The 19,736-nt window shown below is 45.6% G+C and overlaps 1 protein-coding gene across 1 annotated transcript in view; it reads right to left on the minus strand.

Annotated features, from left to right (window-relative positions):
• The window catches only part of SPPL3 (signal peptide peptidase like 3), a 143,539-nt gene extending 127,049 nt beyond the window's left edge, over positions 1-16,490 (minus strand). The window contains exon 1 of the mRNA XM_008004970.3: positions 15,982-16,490. Coding sequence (XP_008003161.3) covers positions 15,982-16,004 — 23 coding nt within the window. The 5' untranslated portion in view covers positions 16,005-16,490. The remainder of the gene's footprint in view (positions 1-15,981) is intronic.
• Between the last annotated feature and the right edge of the window lie 3,246 nt (positions 16,491-19,736).

The following is a 19,736-nucleotide window of genomic DNA, read 5'->3' on the forward strand; positions in this document are numbered from 1 at the left end:
GAGTCTTGCTGTTGCCCAGGCTGGAGTGCAGTGGCACCACCTCTGTTCACTGCAACCTCCGCCTCTTGCGTTCAAGAGATTCTCCTACCTCAGCCTCCCGAGTAGCTGGGATTACAGGCACCCGCCACCGTGCCCAGTTAATTTTGGGGTTTCACCATGTTGGGCAGGATGGTCTCAAACTCCTGATCTCAGGTGATCCACCTGCCTCGGCCTCTCAAAGTGCTGGGATTACAGGCATGAGCCACCACACCCAGCCCCACATTATCCATAGTAGCCAAAATGTGGAAACTACCCAAATGCCTGTCAACTAATGAATGCATAAGCTGAATGTGGTTTAAACAAAGGAAAATGATTTGGCAATAAAGAGAATGAAGCACTGACACATGCTACAACATGGATGAGCCTTAAAAACATTGTGCTAAGTGCAAGAAGCCAGAAACAAAATAAAAGCTATGTATTATTCAATTAACAGAAAAATAGCAAATCCATAGAGGCCAAAAGCAGACTAGTGGCTGCCAAGGGCTGGGGAGAAGGGTAATGAGCAGTAACTGCTAATATGCACAGTTTGTTTTGGGATGAAGAAAATGTTGTAAAAATGATGGTGGTGATGACTGCCCAACTCTGCAGACATAATAAAAACCACTGAATTGTACACTTTAAATGACTGAATTGTACAGTATGTGAATTATATCTTATATTTTATTTTTTGAGACTGGGTCTTGCTTTGTCAACCAGGGCTGAGTAGAGTGGGTACAATCTCAGCTCACTGCAACCTCAACCTCCTGGGCTCAGGTGATTCTCCTGCCTCAGCCTTCCGAGTAAACAGCTGGGATTACAAGTTCACACCACCTCACCTGGCTAATTTTTGCATTTTTAGTAGAGATGGGGTTTCGCCATGTTGGCCAGGCTGGTCTTGAACCCCTGACCTCGGGTGAACTGCCCACCTCGGCCTCCCAAAGTGCTGAGATTACAGGTATGAGCCACCGCACCCGGTCCGTGAATTATATCTTTCAAAAGCTATTTATAAAATATAAACATTAGAATGAAAAACAGAATGCCATAGAAAGGACTTCTATGAAATGTGCCTATATGAAATGCTTCATTTTAGAAGAGAATGAAAAAGCGATAACTAGCCCTATTGAAACAGAAGAGGAAACTTAACCTATGGTAGATTGCATTACGGCCCCTAATTCCTCATCCTTTCCAGGATCTACTCCTTAGCCATATGATTTTGCAGTTCTTCCCACTCACGTGGGTAAGATTTATTTTTCTGGCTCCTTGACTTTGGTTTCAACCATATGAGTTGCTTTGGGCGAAAAGAATGGAGCAGAAATGGCAGTGTGCCAGTTATAAGCCTAAACCTTAAGAGGTCTTGCAGGTTTCCACTTGCCCTCTTGTGCCCCTGGCACTGCCTAGAGAAGAGCTTCCCCTATGTGGCTGCTGCCCATTCACTCTGGGTCTAAACTGAACGCACTTGAAGCAGAGTCATCTCAACCAACTTACAGATCGGAAGAAGCAGAGTTGCACCAGCCAATCTGTAGATGCATAAGAATATCGTATTGTTATTTTAATCTACTGAGTTTTGGTATAATTTGTCATGCACTGTTAGTGTGGCAATAACTAACTGATATAGTCACCAATTCTCCCACTGTGTTATGAAGAGGTCCTATAAATTAAACAGTGATTATCAAGGCAGGTCCAGCCTAACACCTTGAATAATAGTTTTTCACTTAACATAAGACAAGCATAAATTATGTTTGATGCCTGCCCTTTAAGCTCTTAACTGAGGACTGATAGCAATTTATCAAATATTCTTCCACTTTACTTTAAAAAAAAAAAAAATGCCAGGCATGGTGGCTCACGCCTGTAATCCCAGCACTTTGGGAGGCCAACGTGGGTGGATCACCTGAGGTTGAGAGTTCAAGACCAGCCTAAGCAACATGGAGAAACCCTGTCTCTACCAAAAATACAAAAAAATTAGCCGGGTGTGGTGGTGCCAACTACTGGCGAAGGCTAAGGCAGGAGAGTCGCTTGAACCTGGGAGGCAGAGGTTGTGGTGAGCCAAGATCGCGCCACTGCACTCCAGCCTAGACAACAAAAGCGAAATTCCTTCTCAAAAAAATAAAATAAAATAAACAATTTTACTTTTTCAGGGTATTTTTAAAAAATCAAATCCAGGGCTGGGTGTGGTGGCTCATGCCTGTAATCCCAGCACTTTGGGAGGCCAAGGCGGGCGGATCATGAGGTCAGGAGATCAAAATCATCCTGACCAAAATGGTGAAATCCCATCTCTACTAAAAATACAAAAAATTAGCTGAGCATGGTGGCGGGCGCCTGTAGTCCCAGCTACTCGGGAGGCTGAGGCAGGAGAATCGCTTGAACCCGGGAGGTGAAGGTTGCAGTGAGGTGAGATCGCACCATTGCACTCCAGCCTGGGCAACAGAGCCAGACTCCGTCTCAAAAAAAAAAAAAAAAATTAAATGCAGAATAATCTTCACTTTAATAAACTATGTGCCAGACCACTGACAATAAACACATGAACATTATTCATGTCCTCAAAACTTTAAGGGAACAAAGGGAAGGGTCATCTTGGAACAAAAATTTAGGGGAAGGGAGAGGAAGCAAATTTAAGATATATTAAATAATATTCTACATATACACACAAACACGGAGCAAAAAGTCAATAGGCCTTACCGACTTACTTAATGAGAATCAAGAATGTCTCTGAGGTCTCTAGCTGTGAAGCCTAAACCTGATGCTCTCCACAGCTAACAGGACAAGCTAAGACTATCTACCCTATCACTAAAGATTGACTCATTATCAACTTGGTAAATCTAACCTGAACACAAAGGTGATTTCCAGAGATGTCTTGGGCCATTTGCACCTTTGCTACACAATGACTCTGGTTTAGCTGTCTACTTTTTGGTAGCTGCCTCCTTTTTCCACTTCTTCTCTAACCTTCACCTCTGCTTCTATTGCTCAATCACATTTGCCCTGCACACTTCTTCCCTACTTCTACTTGTTATTCCCCTTTTCCTAAGCTGGTTGATAACATGTGTCCATGGTTTTATGACCTTTACTATCCAGGAATCCAGCCTAATACATCAGCCTTAGGCCTGTGAGTTTTCACCACTGCAAAGCATACAAAGGTTCAAAAACAAAACTAACTCCTAATCTCCCAAATGTCTGGTTTATGCCTATTCCAGATGACGGTGTTATTTCATTCTGACCTAAGATTGAGGCACTGCTATATCTATTAACTTTAAAATATGCACACATCAGGCCAAGAGATTTTTTTCAATTGCCCTTTCCGAGTATAAAACAAAGGACAAGAAATGAGCTGAAAAAGAAAAGACTTTTAGAAAAAGGAGAAAAAAATGGTAAAATAAGATTCTATTAAAAACTTTTTTTAGCTTTTTACACAACAGCGTAATATGAAGACTATGAATTCCAGAAATAGTAGCAAAAGAGAGAAATATTACATTGTTCAAAAGCTAGTTTACATACAGCTTATAGTTACTCGTATCTCAAGAGATGTTTCCTGCAAAATACCTTCACATAAGCATGTTATTGAAATTTTTTTCCCTAAGACTGTTTTGCAAATTCTAAAAAAAAAAAAAAAAAAGGAGAGCATCTCCACTTTAGAAAACAAGTTAATACATGCCACATACTTAACAAGTGGCTGTCTGGGAAATACAAAGTATAAATAAACTTATATTTTACTTACACTTTCATAAGTGAGTCAGTGGTCAAGTTCAAGAAGACTGAGCTAAATGAAGATGACACTCTAAAGGGCTTGTGGCCCTTTGTAAATGTCTCATAGCTGTGCCCCTTTCTTTCTCTAGATGTTGTCAGGATATTAGGAAGTTAGACAAATCTGGCCATAACACTTGAACGAACTTGACAGTAACCATTTTATTTCTGTATTCCTTTCAAAGAGCAGTAAGATGTTCTCTCCTCTCTTCCATGTGCCTTGTCACCATATTTTTAGGGAGACATTCTATTCTAAAATCCAGCATCTAACAAATTTCACCCCTAAAATATTCATTCCTTTACAAAGAGAATCTGACTACAAAAACTATCTGTAGGTTTTTGCACCATGAAATTAACGGTTTTGAACCTACCCTTACAGAGTTAATCGTCAAAATGGGAAGATGGTCATATTAAATACATTCAGTACAAGGTCAGAAAATCCTGAGTGCTGCCCATATGATAGAAAAGAGCTGTAGGCATCAGAAGAACATTTCTCCTGGGCCAATCGGAAGGCTCCATAGCAAAGGGAAAGCATTGTAGCTGGATCTTGAAAAATGGGTAGGAGTCAAAATGTTCAGAGACTTGGAAGAAGGGCAAACGCGGCAGAAGAGTCACCTTACATAAAAGAGGAAACAGAAGTAACCCAGTTTGGCTGAAGTAACAAGTAATATTTAAAGGAAATATACGGAAGCAGGGTTATAAGAACAGATTGTTTTGAAAGTCAGACTGAAGAGGCTGGATTTTATATTCCAGCAATAAAAAACCCAAACGCTATTAAAATACAATACAACCCAAAATTTAGTGGACAACATACAAACCAAGAAAGACAAAAACTAAATGTACACACTAAGGACTCCTCTGAAATTCTCTTTACAACTCCTAACTGAAATCCGTAACAATTTTTTAAAAGGTAGAAATCTCTACATTGAAACTACAGTAAAAAATATGTATATATTGGGCCGGGCACGGTGGCTCATGCCTGTAATCCCAGCACTTTGGGAGGCCGAGGCGGGCAGATCACGAGGTCAGGAGATCGAGATCATCCTGACTAACTGGTTTCACCCCGTCTCTATTAAAAATACAAAAAATTAGCCGGGCGTGGCGGCGGGCACGTGTAGTCCCAGCTACTTGGGAAGCTGAGGCAGGAGAATGGCGTGAAAAAATATGTATATATTTTTTCCGAGATCAATTTCCTCTCCCTGCCTGCAAATATACAATTATCTCCCTTATTTATAAAAAACAAAAACAAAAGACCTTTATGACCCTGCTGTCTATACCATTCTCTTTCCTCAAATCTTTCACATCTTCTCAAATAGCCAGTACCCAGAAGATGCCTTTATTTCTTTATGACCTACCCCTGATTGGGCTTTCACCCCACTATTCTGATCTTTATTAGTACACTCTCAATAATGACTTCCTTTACAAATTCAATAGCCTGCTTTTCTTCATTCTCTCTGAATCCTGCATTTTAAAATGCAGAGAGAATCCTGCATTCTCTCTGCATTTTACACTCCTGCCCCTAAAAATCATCTTGTGCCTTTTCATTGCCACTGCACTTTCCTAATTATCCTACCTCTGATGGAGCCTCTTCTGACTCCTCTTCTTCCTGCCATTTCTTAATTGTGAGTTTCCCAAGTCTCAATTTCTGGTCTTCCATTCTTTCCTCTACATACTCTTACCTTTTGGTTAATTGTTCTTACCTCAAATCTTCAACTAGTGCTAGCCAGCCTAGCCACAGTCCCAGGTGGCATTTCTAGAAACATTTGCACTAATGAATGGCAAAGGTATTTGTTTTTCACAACTAATCTTTACTTCTAAAAGTAGTATTTTTGCAAGTAGGGGGCTGGGTACACTGAGTCAAGCCTGTCTGTAATCCCAGCACTTTGGGAGGGCGAGGCACGCAGATCACCCGGAGGTCGGGAGTTCACGACCAGCCTGACCAACATGGAGAAACCCCGTCTCTACTAAAAATACAAAATTAGCTGGGCGTGGTGGTCCATGCCTGTAATCCCAGCTACTCAGGAAGCTAAGGCAGAAAAATTGCTTGAACCCGGAAGGCGGGGGTTGCAGCGAGCCAAGATGGTGCCACTGCACTCCAGCCTGGGCAACAAGAGCAAAACTCTGTCTCAACAACAACAACAACAACAAAACACAAAACAAAAAAAAGAAATGAGTGTAAATTTCAAAAGTTTATAAAGTCAGAGTATATAGTCAAAGGCTATCAGGCAAAGCTTGAAGATTTAGTCAAGTTTGGAAGGTCAAGCTAAACAAGGTCTAGACAAAACTTAAACAACAAAACAAAGTCAGGCACTGTACGTAGGTCACAATGACTGTACAAGTAGCTTGAAGAAACAATGAGCAAAACTTTATTTGCTACACCTGCCCTATCTAGGTCAAGAGTAAAGCCCAAGCCTGAGGCCTCAGATGAAGGGAAGTGGGTGTGCTTGTCAGGCGTGGTGTGGGATAAGGAAAACAGATAAACTGCTGGCCAGGCGCAGTGGCTCACGCCTGTAATCCCAGCACTTTGGGAGGCCGAGGTGGGTGGATCACCTGAGGTCGCAAGTTCAAGACCGGCCTAAGAACCAGCCTGACTAATATGGAGAAAACCTGTCTCTACTAAAAATATAAAAAATTAGCCGGGTGTGGTGGCACATGCCTGTAATCTCAGCTACTAGTGGGGCTGAGGCATGAGGATCCCTTGAACCTGGGAGGCGGAGGTTGCAGTGAGCTGAGACGGTGCCACAGTACTCCAGCCCAGGCAGCAGAGCGAGAGCCCCTCTTAAAAAAAAAAAAAAAAAAAAAAAAAAAAAAAAAAAAAAAAAAAGGCCGGGCGCGGTGGCTCACGCTTGTAATCCCAGCACTTTGGGAGGCCGAAGCGGACGGATCACAAGGTCAGGAGATCGAGACCACGGTGAAACCCCGTCTCTACTAAAAATACAAAAAATTAGCCAGGCGCGGTGGCGGGCGCCTGTAGTCCCAGCTACTCGGGAGGCTGAGGAACCTGGGAGGTGGAGCTTGCAGTGAGCCGAGATGGCGCCACTGCACTCCAGCTTGGGGGACAGAGCGAGACTCCGTCTCAAAAAAAAAAAAAACAAACAAAAAACCTGTTAACAGCTCCTCCTCAGGCATTTTAGAAGGGTAGAAAACAAAACAAAACAAAAAAAAGGGTAGAAAACCGTACCATGCATTCCAGACAAAAGCAGGGAAAGATGAGAATTATCCACTCTACTGTTCTTTCTTCATTTAAGCAGATTATGAAGGAAAATGTCTTCAAAATCAAGATAAAAATAACATGAAAAAACAGGTCGGGCGTGGTGGCTCACACATGTAATCCCAGCACTTTGGGAGGCAGAGGTGTGGGTGGATCATCTGAGATCAGGAGTTTGAGATCAGCCTGGCCAACATGGTGAAACTCTGTCTCTACGAAAAATGCAGAAATTGCCGAGTGTGTTGGCGCGCAGCTATAATCCCAGCTACTCAGGAGGCTGAGGCAGGAGAATCGCTTGAACCCAGGAGGTGGAGGTTGCAGTAAGCCAAGATCGTGCCACTGTACTCTAGCCTGGGTGACAAGAGCGAAACTCCATCTCAAAAAAAAAAAGAAACATAGCTTTATTCCTTATCTTTCTTCTTGTGGAATGTAGCCATGGACTATGAAACTTATAAATCAGTGACAATTTGGAGACTATTACTTCTTTTTATATAACATTATGTGACATTCTCAATACAAAGGACATCTCAAAGTTTAAGTGCTGGCTAAACTGTGAAACAAGAAAAGTCATTTCTATAGTGAGGAACTCTATCTGGAACCTATCTGGCTCTAACAAATAATGTACAGAACAAACAGCATGCTTTCAGGGAACACTTTGCAATGTACAAAGCATTTTTATGTACATCATCTCACTAAATCCTCACAACGACCCTGTGGAGTACAACAGGTATAACTATTGTACCAAATACACCACACCAGGACTAAGACATGGCTAGCTCACAGTGAACTAGAGATGAAAACCACCCTCACATTAAACATTTCCCGATTCAAAGAAACCATAACAGAATGAGGTGCTCATATCTCAAGATTTCAAATGAAAATTTAATGAGTGGCATAACACAACTGAATACTTTTTGAATAATCACTTACACTCGATACAATTCAAAATATGTAAAAACAACTAGGACACACCTCCACTTCAAGGCACTTAAAAAACAAATCCTTTGGTGGTTCCTCACTATACATGCTGGAACTCCAAGAGAGATAATTAAGTTTTCCTACCAGGTTAAGGAAAACCCTACAAACCAAGAAATGGGATTTTTCCATAAGGTCTCCATTAGGCTAAGGCATATTCCTTGTTCTAATACCTTAAAGATACCTACAAAAACTTTTTCTTAGGGGCTCAACCTAGTCGTACCACAACAATAAAGTGGGACTGTTTCATTTTAAGCTGTGGCCCTAGTTTGACTTATTAATAAAATCTGAAAGGTAACAATTCATTGAGAGGATCGTAGGGACTAACTGTAGATTTTTCCCTGTAAAACTGAACTTGATCATTTGGAGCCCGTCTGAGCTCCTCAGAGGTTAAAATTCCAGAAGACAAATATTCTGCCTCTAACTCTTTAAGTCAGGATAAGAAAATACATTACAGAAAGTGAAAGTTAGCTGGGCATGGTGCCTCATGCCTATAATCCCAACACTTTGGGAGGCTGAGGCAGGCATCATGAGGTCAGGAGTTCGAGACCAGCCTGACCAACATGGTGAAACCCCATCTCTACTAAAGATACATTAAAAAAAAAATTAGCCGGGCGAGGTGGTGCGCACCTGTAATCCCAGCTACTTGGGAGGCCGAAGCAGGAGAATTGTTTGAACCTGGGAGGTAGAGGTTGCAGTGAGCCGAGATCACATGACTGCACTCCAGCCTGGGTGACAGGGTGAGACTCCGTCTCAAAAAAAAAAAAAAAAAAGAAAGTGAAAGTTGCAAGCACTTAATTTATACATACATCACATACAATCAGCATTTTATTTAAATTCCTAAGAAGGAACCATTAAACTCTAGAAACATCAAAAATAGATTATTGAATTTTAAAAATCAAAGTATACTTATGGCTTTACTGCCATGACAGCAGTCACAAAAAGTTTCAGATGCCAAAAGCAGCCAACTAAATAAAACGGCACTTGGTTATTAACACTCTCTCTTCTTAAGACATCTCTAAATTTTCAAGAGATGGTTTGATAAAACAGATATGAACGATGAGAACGAAATAACTTATTAATGTTGAAATAAAATACAATTATATAGATCTACACATCACAATCCAATGGCATTTGTCATCTCTAAAATAAATGATCACGTAGAAATCTTTTTGAGAAATGCATGATCATTAAGCATTTAAATTCATAGTACTACCTGATACTTATAGGTTGATATGGTTACACTCTCCAGCTTTCTTTACCCCCTGAAGGCTTTATAACAAACCTTGAGGAAAATGATTTAAATATAAATTCATGGTGTTAACTTTGGCTAATTTTAGTTTAAATCACACATCACCCAAACAACATTATCATAGCACTTTAACTATAGGCAAAATACGTTTTTAAAATAATGAGCAAGGGCCGGGCACGGAGGCTCACGTCTGTAATTCCAGCGCTTTGGGAGGCCGAGGCGGGTAGATCATGAGGTCAGGAGACGGAGACCATCCTGGCTAACACAGTGAAACCCCGCCTCTACTAAAATTACAAAAATTAGCCGGACATGGTGTCAGGCGCCTATAGTCCCAGCTACCTGCAAGGCTCAGGCAGCAGAATCGCTTGAATCCGAGAGGCGGGGGTTGCAGTGAGCCAAGATTACGCCACTGCGCTCCAGCCTGGGCTACACAGTGAGACTCTGTCTCAAAAAATAATAATAATGAGCAAATCTTCTAAAGTCTATAATGCTAGATACGCATTTTCAACTACTTTCTCTCTGAAAAACTTCCATCAGCTACAGTCGGATATGATCATACCAGATACAGCAACACACAACAGTAATCCAAAAGTAGAACTGACTTCTACTAGATACGGAGACCTGTGTTATTTGTCATTCTCAGGTTTAGTAATATTTGTAAATACCTGACATGTAATGTCCATTATCACAACAATACATCACCTCAATATGATACAGCCCTGAGATTAGAACTTAAAACTAGTAGCATGGGCCAGGCACGGTGGCTCATGCCTGTAATCCCAGCACTTTGGGAGGCCAAGGTGGGTGGATTGCTTGAGGTCAGGAGTTTGAGACCAACCTGGCCAATATGGCAAAACCTCATGTCTACAAAAAATTAGCTGGGCATGGTGGAGCGTGCCTGTAGTCCCATCTACTCGGGAGGCTGAGGCACGAGAATTGCTCAAACCTGGGAAGTGGAGGTTGCAGTGAGCCGAGATCGCACCACCACACTCCAGCCTGGACAGTACAAGACTCTGTCTTTAAAAAAAAAAAAAAAAAAAAAAAAAAAGATGGGCAGCACAGAGCAGCCACCTACTTGTATCTACTAAACGCCAAGCACTGGAGAGAGTACCAAGACAGAAAGGGTTTTATCCTTATGTAGCTTATTTTGTTTATTGTCTGTTATCCCTCAGAGACACATACGAGATCAGACCATGAAGAACCACACTAAAGAATCTGGATTTTATTCTAAGTGTGGCCAAAACCCATACTTTTAAGCAGATAACTGCCAAGATTTGACTTAGGTTGTTAGAAGGCCAAGAAGGTACCAATAGGTAGATAATGCAACAAACCCAGCAAAGAGGCTAATACAGGAACTCAAGCAAAGAGGGCTGGCTCACAGTAAAGACTGTGGAAACATTAAGTGGACAGATTCAATGTCAGAATTTTGGTGTCAGATAATCTTCACTTTGAGCCCTTTACCATTTACACCCTTGGGTAAGTTACTTATACGCTTTGAGTCTCAATTTCCTTACTTAGCAATGCTTGTAAAACTCTATCACATAGAAAATACACAAGTTATTATGATAGTACTTTGGTAACAAAACTCACTTGAAGGAGTTCAAATAAATTGACTTCCTTTTCCCTCACACCAACATTAGTAATGTTTAGCAGGGCTCAATAGCAGTTATATATAAGTACCACATTTTGCTTCATCAAGAGACGAGTTCCTGTTTCTCACAGAACTTACACTAAAACTGCTCATAAATATACAGGAAGCAAGGTGTTTTTCTCAAATTAATAAAAGTCTAGTTAGCACATTCAATCTGTGTTTTCACACGCATTCTTTTACTTCCTCAATGCATGTGAGAAAAAAGGCTATACGCAGAATCTTGCAGTTAAATTGTGATAAAGATTCTGGTGTTACTACCAATTATTTCAATTATCAACAGCTTTTATTTAGGACTTTAATAAAGGATGGCATTCCTCATTCTTGCAGCACTGGTACGTCAGGAAACCAAGTTACCAAAAGCCCTCTTTGATAAGTACATGGGTTATAAACACTTACCTTTCATTCAGTAGCATTCTCCTTATGTTTAATATTCTTTCAACAAAGGACGAAGCATCCTGAAATTCAGTGTCATATTTACCACTCGGTATTTACTAAGCAGGGGCTACGTGTACTACAATGTGCTAGGCACTATGGGAGAACCAAGGTTAGTGTTACATGGTCCTTACACTCAAGGAGTTTACAATCTAGTTAGGAGATTAGGTATTTACATGAGATAAGGAAGGAATGATGCAGACAAAACTCTAAGTATTAAAAATAAAAAGATCACTGGGAGCGGTGGGTCACGCCTATAATCCCAGCACTTTGGGAGGCTGAGGCCAGCGGATGACCTGAGGTCAGGAGATCAAGACCATCCTGGCTAGAGAAACTTCTTCTCTACTAAACTACAAAAAATTAGCCAGGCGTGGTGGCAGGTGCCTGTAATCCCAGCTACTGGGGAGGCTGAGGCAGGAGAGTCACTTGAACCTGGGAGGCAGAGGTTGCAGTGAGCTGAGATGGCACCACTGCACTCCAGCCTGGGCAACAAAGCAAGACCCTGTCTCAAAAATATATATATATATATCATTTTCATATGGGGTGGTCAGAAAATGCTTCACAGCTAAGCAGAATTTGAGTTGAACCCTTGAGTACAGAATTTTGATGGAATTTGCTAGGAAGATAGCAAGCACACATGAACTTACATATAAGGGCTTTTTTGAAAAAACTTTTTATTCTGAAAAATTTAAACATGTAAAAGTCAACAGAATAATAAACCTCCATGTACTCATCACCCAGCTCCAGTAATGATTCATTACTAATAATTTACATGTCTTATTATATGAGAATCCTAAAGGAGCCCATCTGCATATGCCTTTATATTCTTCACTGATTCCATCCTCAGACAAATCGATAGTGGCACAACAGTCTCCACAGTTTGGTTTTTCCAAAGGTCACATACAAATAAAAAGCACAGGTCTGTTTAAAAAAATAAAGCGGGGCCGGGCAGAGTTGCTCACGCCTATAATCCCAGCACTTTGGGAGGCCAAAGCAGGCAGATCACTTGGGCTGAGTTCAAGACCAGCAAGGGCAACATGGTGAAACAAAAAAATGCAATAATCAGCCGGGCGTGGTGGGGCACGCCTGTAGTTCCAGCTACTCAGGAAACCGAGGTAGGAGGATCGCTTAAGCCCTGGAGGCACTGCTGTGACCTTGCCACTGCACGCCAGCCTGCATGACAAAGTGAGACCCCGTCTCAAGGGGAAAAAAAACAAAAGAGATCAATTGCCGGGCATGGAGGCTCACACCTGTAATCCCAGCATTTTGGGAGGCCAAGGCAGGCAGATTGCTTGAGGTCAGGAGTTCAAGACCAGCCTAGGCAACATGGCAAAACCCTCTCTCTAGTAAAAATACAACAACAACAACAACAACTAGAGATGTGGTTGCGCGCATCTGTGGTCCCAGCCACCTGCGGGGGGCTGAGGCAGGAGGATCATCTGAACCTGGGAGGCAGAGGCTGCAGTGAGCAATGAGCTTAGATTGGGCCACTGCATTTCAGCCTGGGCAAAAGGGTGAGACCCTGTCTCTCTCACACACACAAAAAGTAATCAACTCTTGATTGTTTGCACAAGCCAAGGGAAGAGAGACAAAGATAACTGCAAAATGACAGATAATCCAAAAATCAGTTTACACAGACTACTGGAATACCTTTTCCATACTTACATTTCAATAAAAATGAGTAAAATGATGGGAGAATTCATGTCAAACAAAATAGAGCATCACAAGTGAAGTACTTAAAACGTATCACTTGGCCTCCCAAGCCTGTTTCTTCCTCTATAAAATAGGGAAGTATCACCTACCTCAGAAACTTGTGAGAATTAAATGTGTGGCCAGGCGCAGTGGCTCAAGCCTGTAATCCCAGCACTTTGGGAGGCCAAGACGGGTGGATCACGAGGTCAGGAGATCGAGACCATCCTGGCTAATATGGTGAAGCCCCGTCTCTACTAAAAAATACAAAAAAACTAGCCAGGCGAGGTGGCGGGCGCCTGTAGTCCCAGCTACTCGGTAGGCTGAGGCAGGAGAATGGCGTAAACCTGGGAGTCAGAGCTTGCAGTGAGCTGAGATCCGGCCACTGCACTCCAGCCTGGGCGACAGAGCGAGACTCTGTCTCAAAAAAAAAAAAAAAAAAAAAGAATTAAATGTGTATATCTAATGCCATGTGTATAGCTCCTTGTTTTATTAAATTATTAGTCAGTTGACTCAGGAACAACTACTAAATAGGAAGCTGTGGCCGGGCACGGTAGTTCACGCCTGCAATCCCAGCACTTTGGGAAGCCGAGGCGGACAGATCACAGGGTGAGGAGTTCGAGACGAGCCTGGCCAACATGGTGAAACCTCATCTCTACTAAAAATACAAAAAAAGCTGGGCGTGGTGGCACGTGCCTGTAGTCCCAGCTACTTGAGGCGCTGAGGCACATGAATTGCTTGCACCTGGGAAGCGGAGGCTGCAGTGAGCCAAGATGGTGCCACTGCACTCCAGCCTGGGCGACAGAGCGAGACTCGGTCTCAAAAAAAAAAAAAAAAAAAAAAAAGGAAACTGCCCGGTTTCCCCAGTCTCCCCTTATATGTCTCTCAAAAACCTGCTAAAGGTGAGGGGCTAAGCTCCCTGATTTCAAGGAGTTTCTTTGCCTGTAAAGCAAACAGAGCGGATCCTGAAGGAAGTATTTTAGTAGAATAAATGTGTAAACTGTCAAACTTCACAAAGTAATCCCTCCTTAATAGAGCCAACTAATGTCAGAGAGAGGTAGTGTGCGTCCAACCTACCTAGTAAAACATTTTCATTTTCCCCATTTCTTGAGCACTGAGTTTTCTATTCTTTCAACCATCCATGGCCTTTGTACAGCACAGTAAAAACAGCAAAGCAGCCATTAGGACCAGAGTATGAGAAGCTCAAGATGAGTAACCACAAGGTATGACAAAAACACCTTTACCTTCATTTCTTACTCTGTCCAGAAGGAAGCTGAAACTGTAATCTTGTATTCCCTATGACCTGCTACTGAAAGGCAGCTCTCTGTCACTCAAAACTATGAAATTAGCTTAAACCTCTTTTCAGAGCACGTGTTCACCGAGATTTTAATTCTTCCTTTAGGGTTACTTTGTCTCTCAGTTACCTTCTTCTTGAGATTGCACATACATCACTGAAGTTCCCTTAAGAATTATCATCTTCAATCCCCAACTCCCTTTCTCTATGTGAAGACACAATGAGTTACTGACTTATAACCTCTAACACTATAAATAATCCACTCAAACTCTTCTACCTAAAACCATTCCTTATTTTCAGGTATTACCCATTTCTTGGATGTTTCTCTAGGATAATTATAATTAATGTAGTAAGATCTGCGGCACTTCACAGTTTGCCAAGTGCTTTCTAAATGTACTCAATCCTTACAGGCTGTGGAAAAGGTAATTCCCTCTATCTTATAGGTAAGGAAAAAGGACCGAAGAACTCACAATCATGTCGTATCAACAAAGCAACTTGATGGCAAACCAGACCTCCGAAATAGGTCTTCCAACTTCACATGCCATGCTCTTCCCATTCTATTAGCTCTTTTCTAAGAAGAGAATGTCTACAGTTCTGTCCCAAACCACACTTGCTTCAAGAGTAATTTCAAACCATTTCTCTAGATTGCAGCCAGGTCCCCCACTCCTACAATCACGCCATTTCTTGCTTCCTCTCTCCAGCTATGACTTCCTTCTCACTACCCGATTTCCACTCTTCATGGAATCTGCCATCATTCCTTCAACCCGTCATCCAAATATCCCACCTCTGCATGCTAAAGACCTCTTACGATCCTTCCCCCAAACCCTGGCACTCCCTTCTCCGGAAATGTAGGTTGTCACCCCATAAACTACACAGTAGTTTCTTGCTTCTCAGCCCTTAACGAGCTACTTACTAACTTTAAAAGCCCCACAGAAATGAACTTAAGTTGCAGGTCCTCTGCCTCCACCCTTGGCCCTGGGCGCCGCTCCTCTTAAAATAATAGCACCAACCCTTACAAAGACTCTGCCCATGCCCCACTGTCACCAACGAATTCCTAAACAGGTTCTTCAAACAGGCTCCTCTTCCAACCTCTTCACCAGTGGCTCCCCTCCAAGGTTCGCGGACTCTCCCCGCGCAGTTTTCCTCCCCTCACTCCCGGGCCTCTGCCCACCTCACCAACTCTCCCTGCGCTCCCTGTCCCAGAGCTAAGCAGCGGCCCCGCAGCTGTGGCGGCTGTTCCACTCTCCCAACTTAGGAAGTTCTGCCTCTATCACCTGTTCTCAGTAGAGCTTCCTCTCACCCCAGCGGCCCACCTTTGCCCTGGCCTGCCTCTCTCCGCCCTTTCGAGTCCTCCTGCCCAGGAAACACCCCACGAGTCAGTTCCGGGGTGCCGGTCGGATTCAACTTCCCATCCACGGGATTCCCACCCCCGGGGTCATGCTCCCCTTCTCCATCACCTGCTCCGCCCATAGCCAGATGACATCCGCCGCTGCCGCCGCTGCCTCCTCCTCCATCCCCCTTCTTGGACGCCGGGTCCCCGGCCACTCACCGCCTTCCGCGCGCGCCAGCCGCCCCCTCCGGTGGGGAAGAGGGGGGCGTGCACCCCAACCCGCGCCCCCCCCCCCACGACACGCACCTGTTCCTCCTCCTCCTCCCCTCGGCGGGCCGCGCCGGCGCCCCGACCCCCACCCTCGCCGCGCCCCGGCCTCCTGCAGACCCGCACTCACCACGAGTAGGTCTGCTCCGCCATGGCGCTGCCTCTCGTGGGCTCCGCTGCAGGCTGTGGCCGGGCCCGGCGGCGGCGGGTTCGCTCGGGCCGTAGCTGAAGGCGCGGCCGGGGTCCGGTGCTTGCTCGCTCGCTGGCTCGCTGGTTGCACGGCGGGCCGGGAAGGCGGCTGGCGGGGAGAGGCCGGGCTCCGAGGCGGCCCCGCTCCCTGGGCCCCGGGGCGGGGCGGGCTCCGCTCTCGGCCTCCCTCACCCGCGGCGGCGGCGGCGGCTCCGCTGCAGCTCCAAACCCAACATGGCGGCGGCGGCGGCGGCGCGGAGAACAAGGGGGCCCCGGGGCGGGCGAACAGCAAGATGGGCCCGTGCTCACTGCGCGCCGGGCCGCGGGAGCGCCGCGCTCGGGCGGCGGCGGCGGCGGCCGGGGGACATGGCCGGCGGGCGGAGGCGGCGGCAGCTGAGGGGGGCGCTAGGCGATGAGGCGAGGCCACTCGATCACACCCGCCGAGGGGAGGAGGGGCGGAGGCGGGGGCGAGCCTTGGCCCCGCGCGGGTCACGTGCCCAAAACACGCTCACGTGACGCGCGCCCCGCCCCTCGAGCCGGGCCCATGCGCGGAGACTTCGGCTAGTGGGTTCTAGGCGGCTGCTGCTCTCGCAGCCCGAGCTGTTGGGCCGCCTCCCGCTGCCTGGTGCCGCCCCCCTCCCCACGCGGAGATGTCGCCTCGGGTACCCTCTTCCGCCCCTTTCCGAGGGGCTGCTGCACCAGCCAATCGGGAACCCCGAGGCGCGTCTGTTGGCTGCCACTCAGCTGTCAACCGTCAGTCAACAGTCTGCTGGCCACAGGCGCCCCAACTGTCAGTCAACCTGTCAGTCAGCAGGCAGAGGGCTGCATTCCTTCGTTCGTATGTTCCTTGGTTCATTCATTCAGGTAGCAAGTATTCCAGGCAGCCAACCTTTATTGCGCCCAGGCCCGGCACCAAGTCGGATACCCCACGCTTGCCTTAACTGAATCAATCAACAGATATTTGTTGGGTGCCAACCATGTGTCAACCCACTCTGCCTTCCTAGAGCTTACATTCTAGAGGAAGAGACATAGTCCAAACCCAAAAATAAAATAAGATAATTTCAGACGCTGCTAAGTTTTACGAAAACATGTTGTTTTTTTGTTTTGTTTTGTTTTTTGAGATGAAATCTCGCTCTGTTGCCCAGGCTGGAGTGCAGTGGCGCGATCTCGGCTCACTGCAAGCTCTGCCTCCCGGGTTCACGCCATTCTCCTTCCTCAGCCTCCCGAGTAGCTGAGACTACAGGCGCCCGCCACCACACCCGGCTATTTTTTTGTATTTTTAGTAGAGACGGGGTTTCACCGTGTTAGCCAGGATAGTCTCGATCTCCTGACCTCGTAATCTGCCCACCTCGGCCTCCCAAAGTGCTGGGATTACAGGCGTGAGCCACCACGCCCGGCTGAAAACACGTTTTATAACACAAGGTGAGGGGACAGAGAGTGAGTAGAAGTGTGGGTTACTTTAGATAGGGTGGTCAAGGAAGGCCTCGCTTAGGACGTGACATTTGAGCTGATATTAAATGATGGCAGAGAGCTGGCCTTGCAAAGATCCACAGGAAAAGAGTTCCTGGCAGAGGGAACAGCAAGGGCAGAAAGCTCAGGAAACCGTCCATTTGGAGGACTGGAAGCAGGCACAGAAGTAAACACCGTAGAGCTAGACCAGAGACCAACAGCGTGAATCTGGGACTTGGAGGGAGAGATTAATTGAGGCCCCAGTTACTGGGGAATGCTTCCCCAGGAGTGGTGAAGCCCTCTGAAAGGGTGAGAGGCTTATCAAAGAAAAGGCATTTTTTCGGCCGGGCGCAGGGTCTCACACCTGTAATCCCAGCACTTTGGGAGGCCGAGGCGGGTGGATCATGAGGTCAGGAGATTGAGACCATCCTGGTTAACACAGTGAACCCAGTCTCTACTAAAAATACAAAAAATTAGCTGGGCGTGGTGGCGGGCACCTGTAATCCCAGCTACTCGGGAGGCTGAGGCAGGAGAATGGCTTGAACCCGGGAGGCGGAGCTTGCAGTGAGATCACGCCACTGCACTACAGCCTGGGCAACAGAGTGAAACTCCGTCTCAAAAGAAAAAAAAGAGAGAAAGAGAAAAGGCATTCTAGGAAGATAGAATGGCATGAAGTAAGGCCCAATTCCAGGTGAGCTTGAATCCAAAAGTCGGATGGGTGATTTGTGCTGGAGTGTTGAGAGAAGATACTGAAAAGATGCACTGAGGCCAGACTTTGAGGGTCCAGCTAAGCCTCCCTGCCAGTGACTGTGTTCATGAATAAAAATGATTAACCAGTGCAGCTTCAGAATGGAGAAACATGCCTGGGCAACAGATACACTAACCCTCCTGGACACCCCTCCACCCCCACCCTTCACCCCCCAGTTTCTCTGCAGAAGGTGAAACTCACACACCTGAAACCAACATACTCAAGCTTCTCTGCAGCTTGCCCAACTTTAGGCCAGAATTGAGCTCTGCTCCAGTTTCCCAGGGCCTGCCCAGGCATACAGGAAACACCACACCCTAAGTCTATCTCCAAATGGATCAGCTGGCCATTGCCCATACATCTGCTGCTTGCTTGTTCCCCAAGGGAAACCCTTTAAAGAGAAAGCCAAGTACACTTGCCCTTCAGAAGCAAGCGCTCCTTCCTTATTCCCCCACTGCCAGGTGCCAGGACCAGTTAGGTTCCAAGTGTTTCCTCCAAAGCTCTGTCAGAGAGCCCTGGGAAAAGGCTCACTGGTAAGATCGGGTCCCGGCCGGGTGCGATGGCTCACGCCTGTAATCCCAGCTCTTTGGGAGGCCAAGGAGGGTGGATCATGAGGTCAAGAGATCGTGACTATCCTGGCCAACATGGTGAAACCCTGTCTCTACTAAAAATACAAACATTAGCTGGGCGTGGTGGCCCACACCTATAGTCCCAGCTACTTGGGAGACCTGAGGCAGTAGAATCGCTTGAACCGGGGAGTGGAGGTTGCAGTGAGCCGAGATCGCGCCACTGCACTCCAACCTGGCGACAGAGTGAGACTCTATCTCAATAAAAAAAAAAAAGATCAAGGTCCAGGGGAGGGTTTGAGGCAGGGCAACAAGAAAATATCAGATCATCAGGGACCCTTATTCTCGCTATTCACAGGAAGACACTGGCCTGCAAAGACCTGTCCAGCCATAAACCCACCAGATGTAGGGTTATTAAGGGGAGATGAGAAGGCAAAGGGGCTAAATTCTTTTGAAAAATTTTTTTTAATTTAATTAATTTTTTTGTTTGTTTGTTTTTGAGAGAGAGACTTGCTCTGTCACTCAGGCTGGAGTGCAATGCTGTGATCTCCACTCACTGCAACCTCTGCCTCCCAGGTTTGAGCGATTCTCCTGCCTCAGCCTCCCGAGTAGCAGGGATTATAAGTGTGCACTACCACATCTAACTAATTTTTTATTTTTAGTAGAGATGGGGTTTCACCCTGTTGGCTAAACTGATCTCGAACCCCTGGCCTCAAATGATCCGCCCACCTCAGCCTCCCAAAGTGCTGGGATTACAGGCATGAGCCACCACGCCCGGCCAGGGCCTAAATTCTTGACATTCATTTAGCTCTTACAGCGTTGCCCAGTGATTTTACGGAAAGCCAACTGTGTCCTTGAACACACACAGTCATTCTGAGTCTCGAAGGGGCACAGAGTGAGGCTTTAGGTCCCATGGAAAAGGCCAGAAGCCGTTGA

The sequence above is a fragment of the Chlorocebus sabaeus genome, chromosome 11, assembly GCF_047675955.1.
Source record: "Chlorocebus sabaeus isolate Y175 chromosome 11, mChlSab1.0.hap1, whole genome shotgun sequence".
In the NCBI taxonomy this organism is placed as follows: Eukaryota; Metazoa; Chordata; class Mammalia; order Primates; family Cercopithecidae; genus Chlorocebus; species Chlorocebus sabaeus.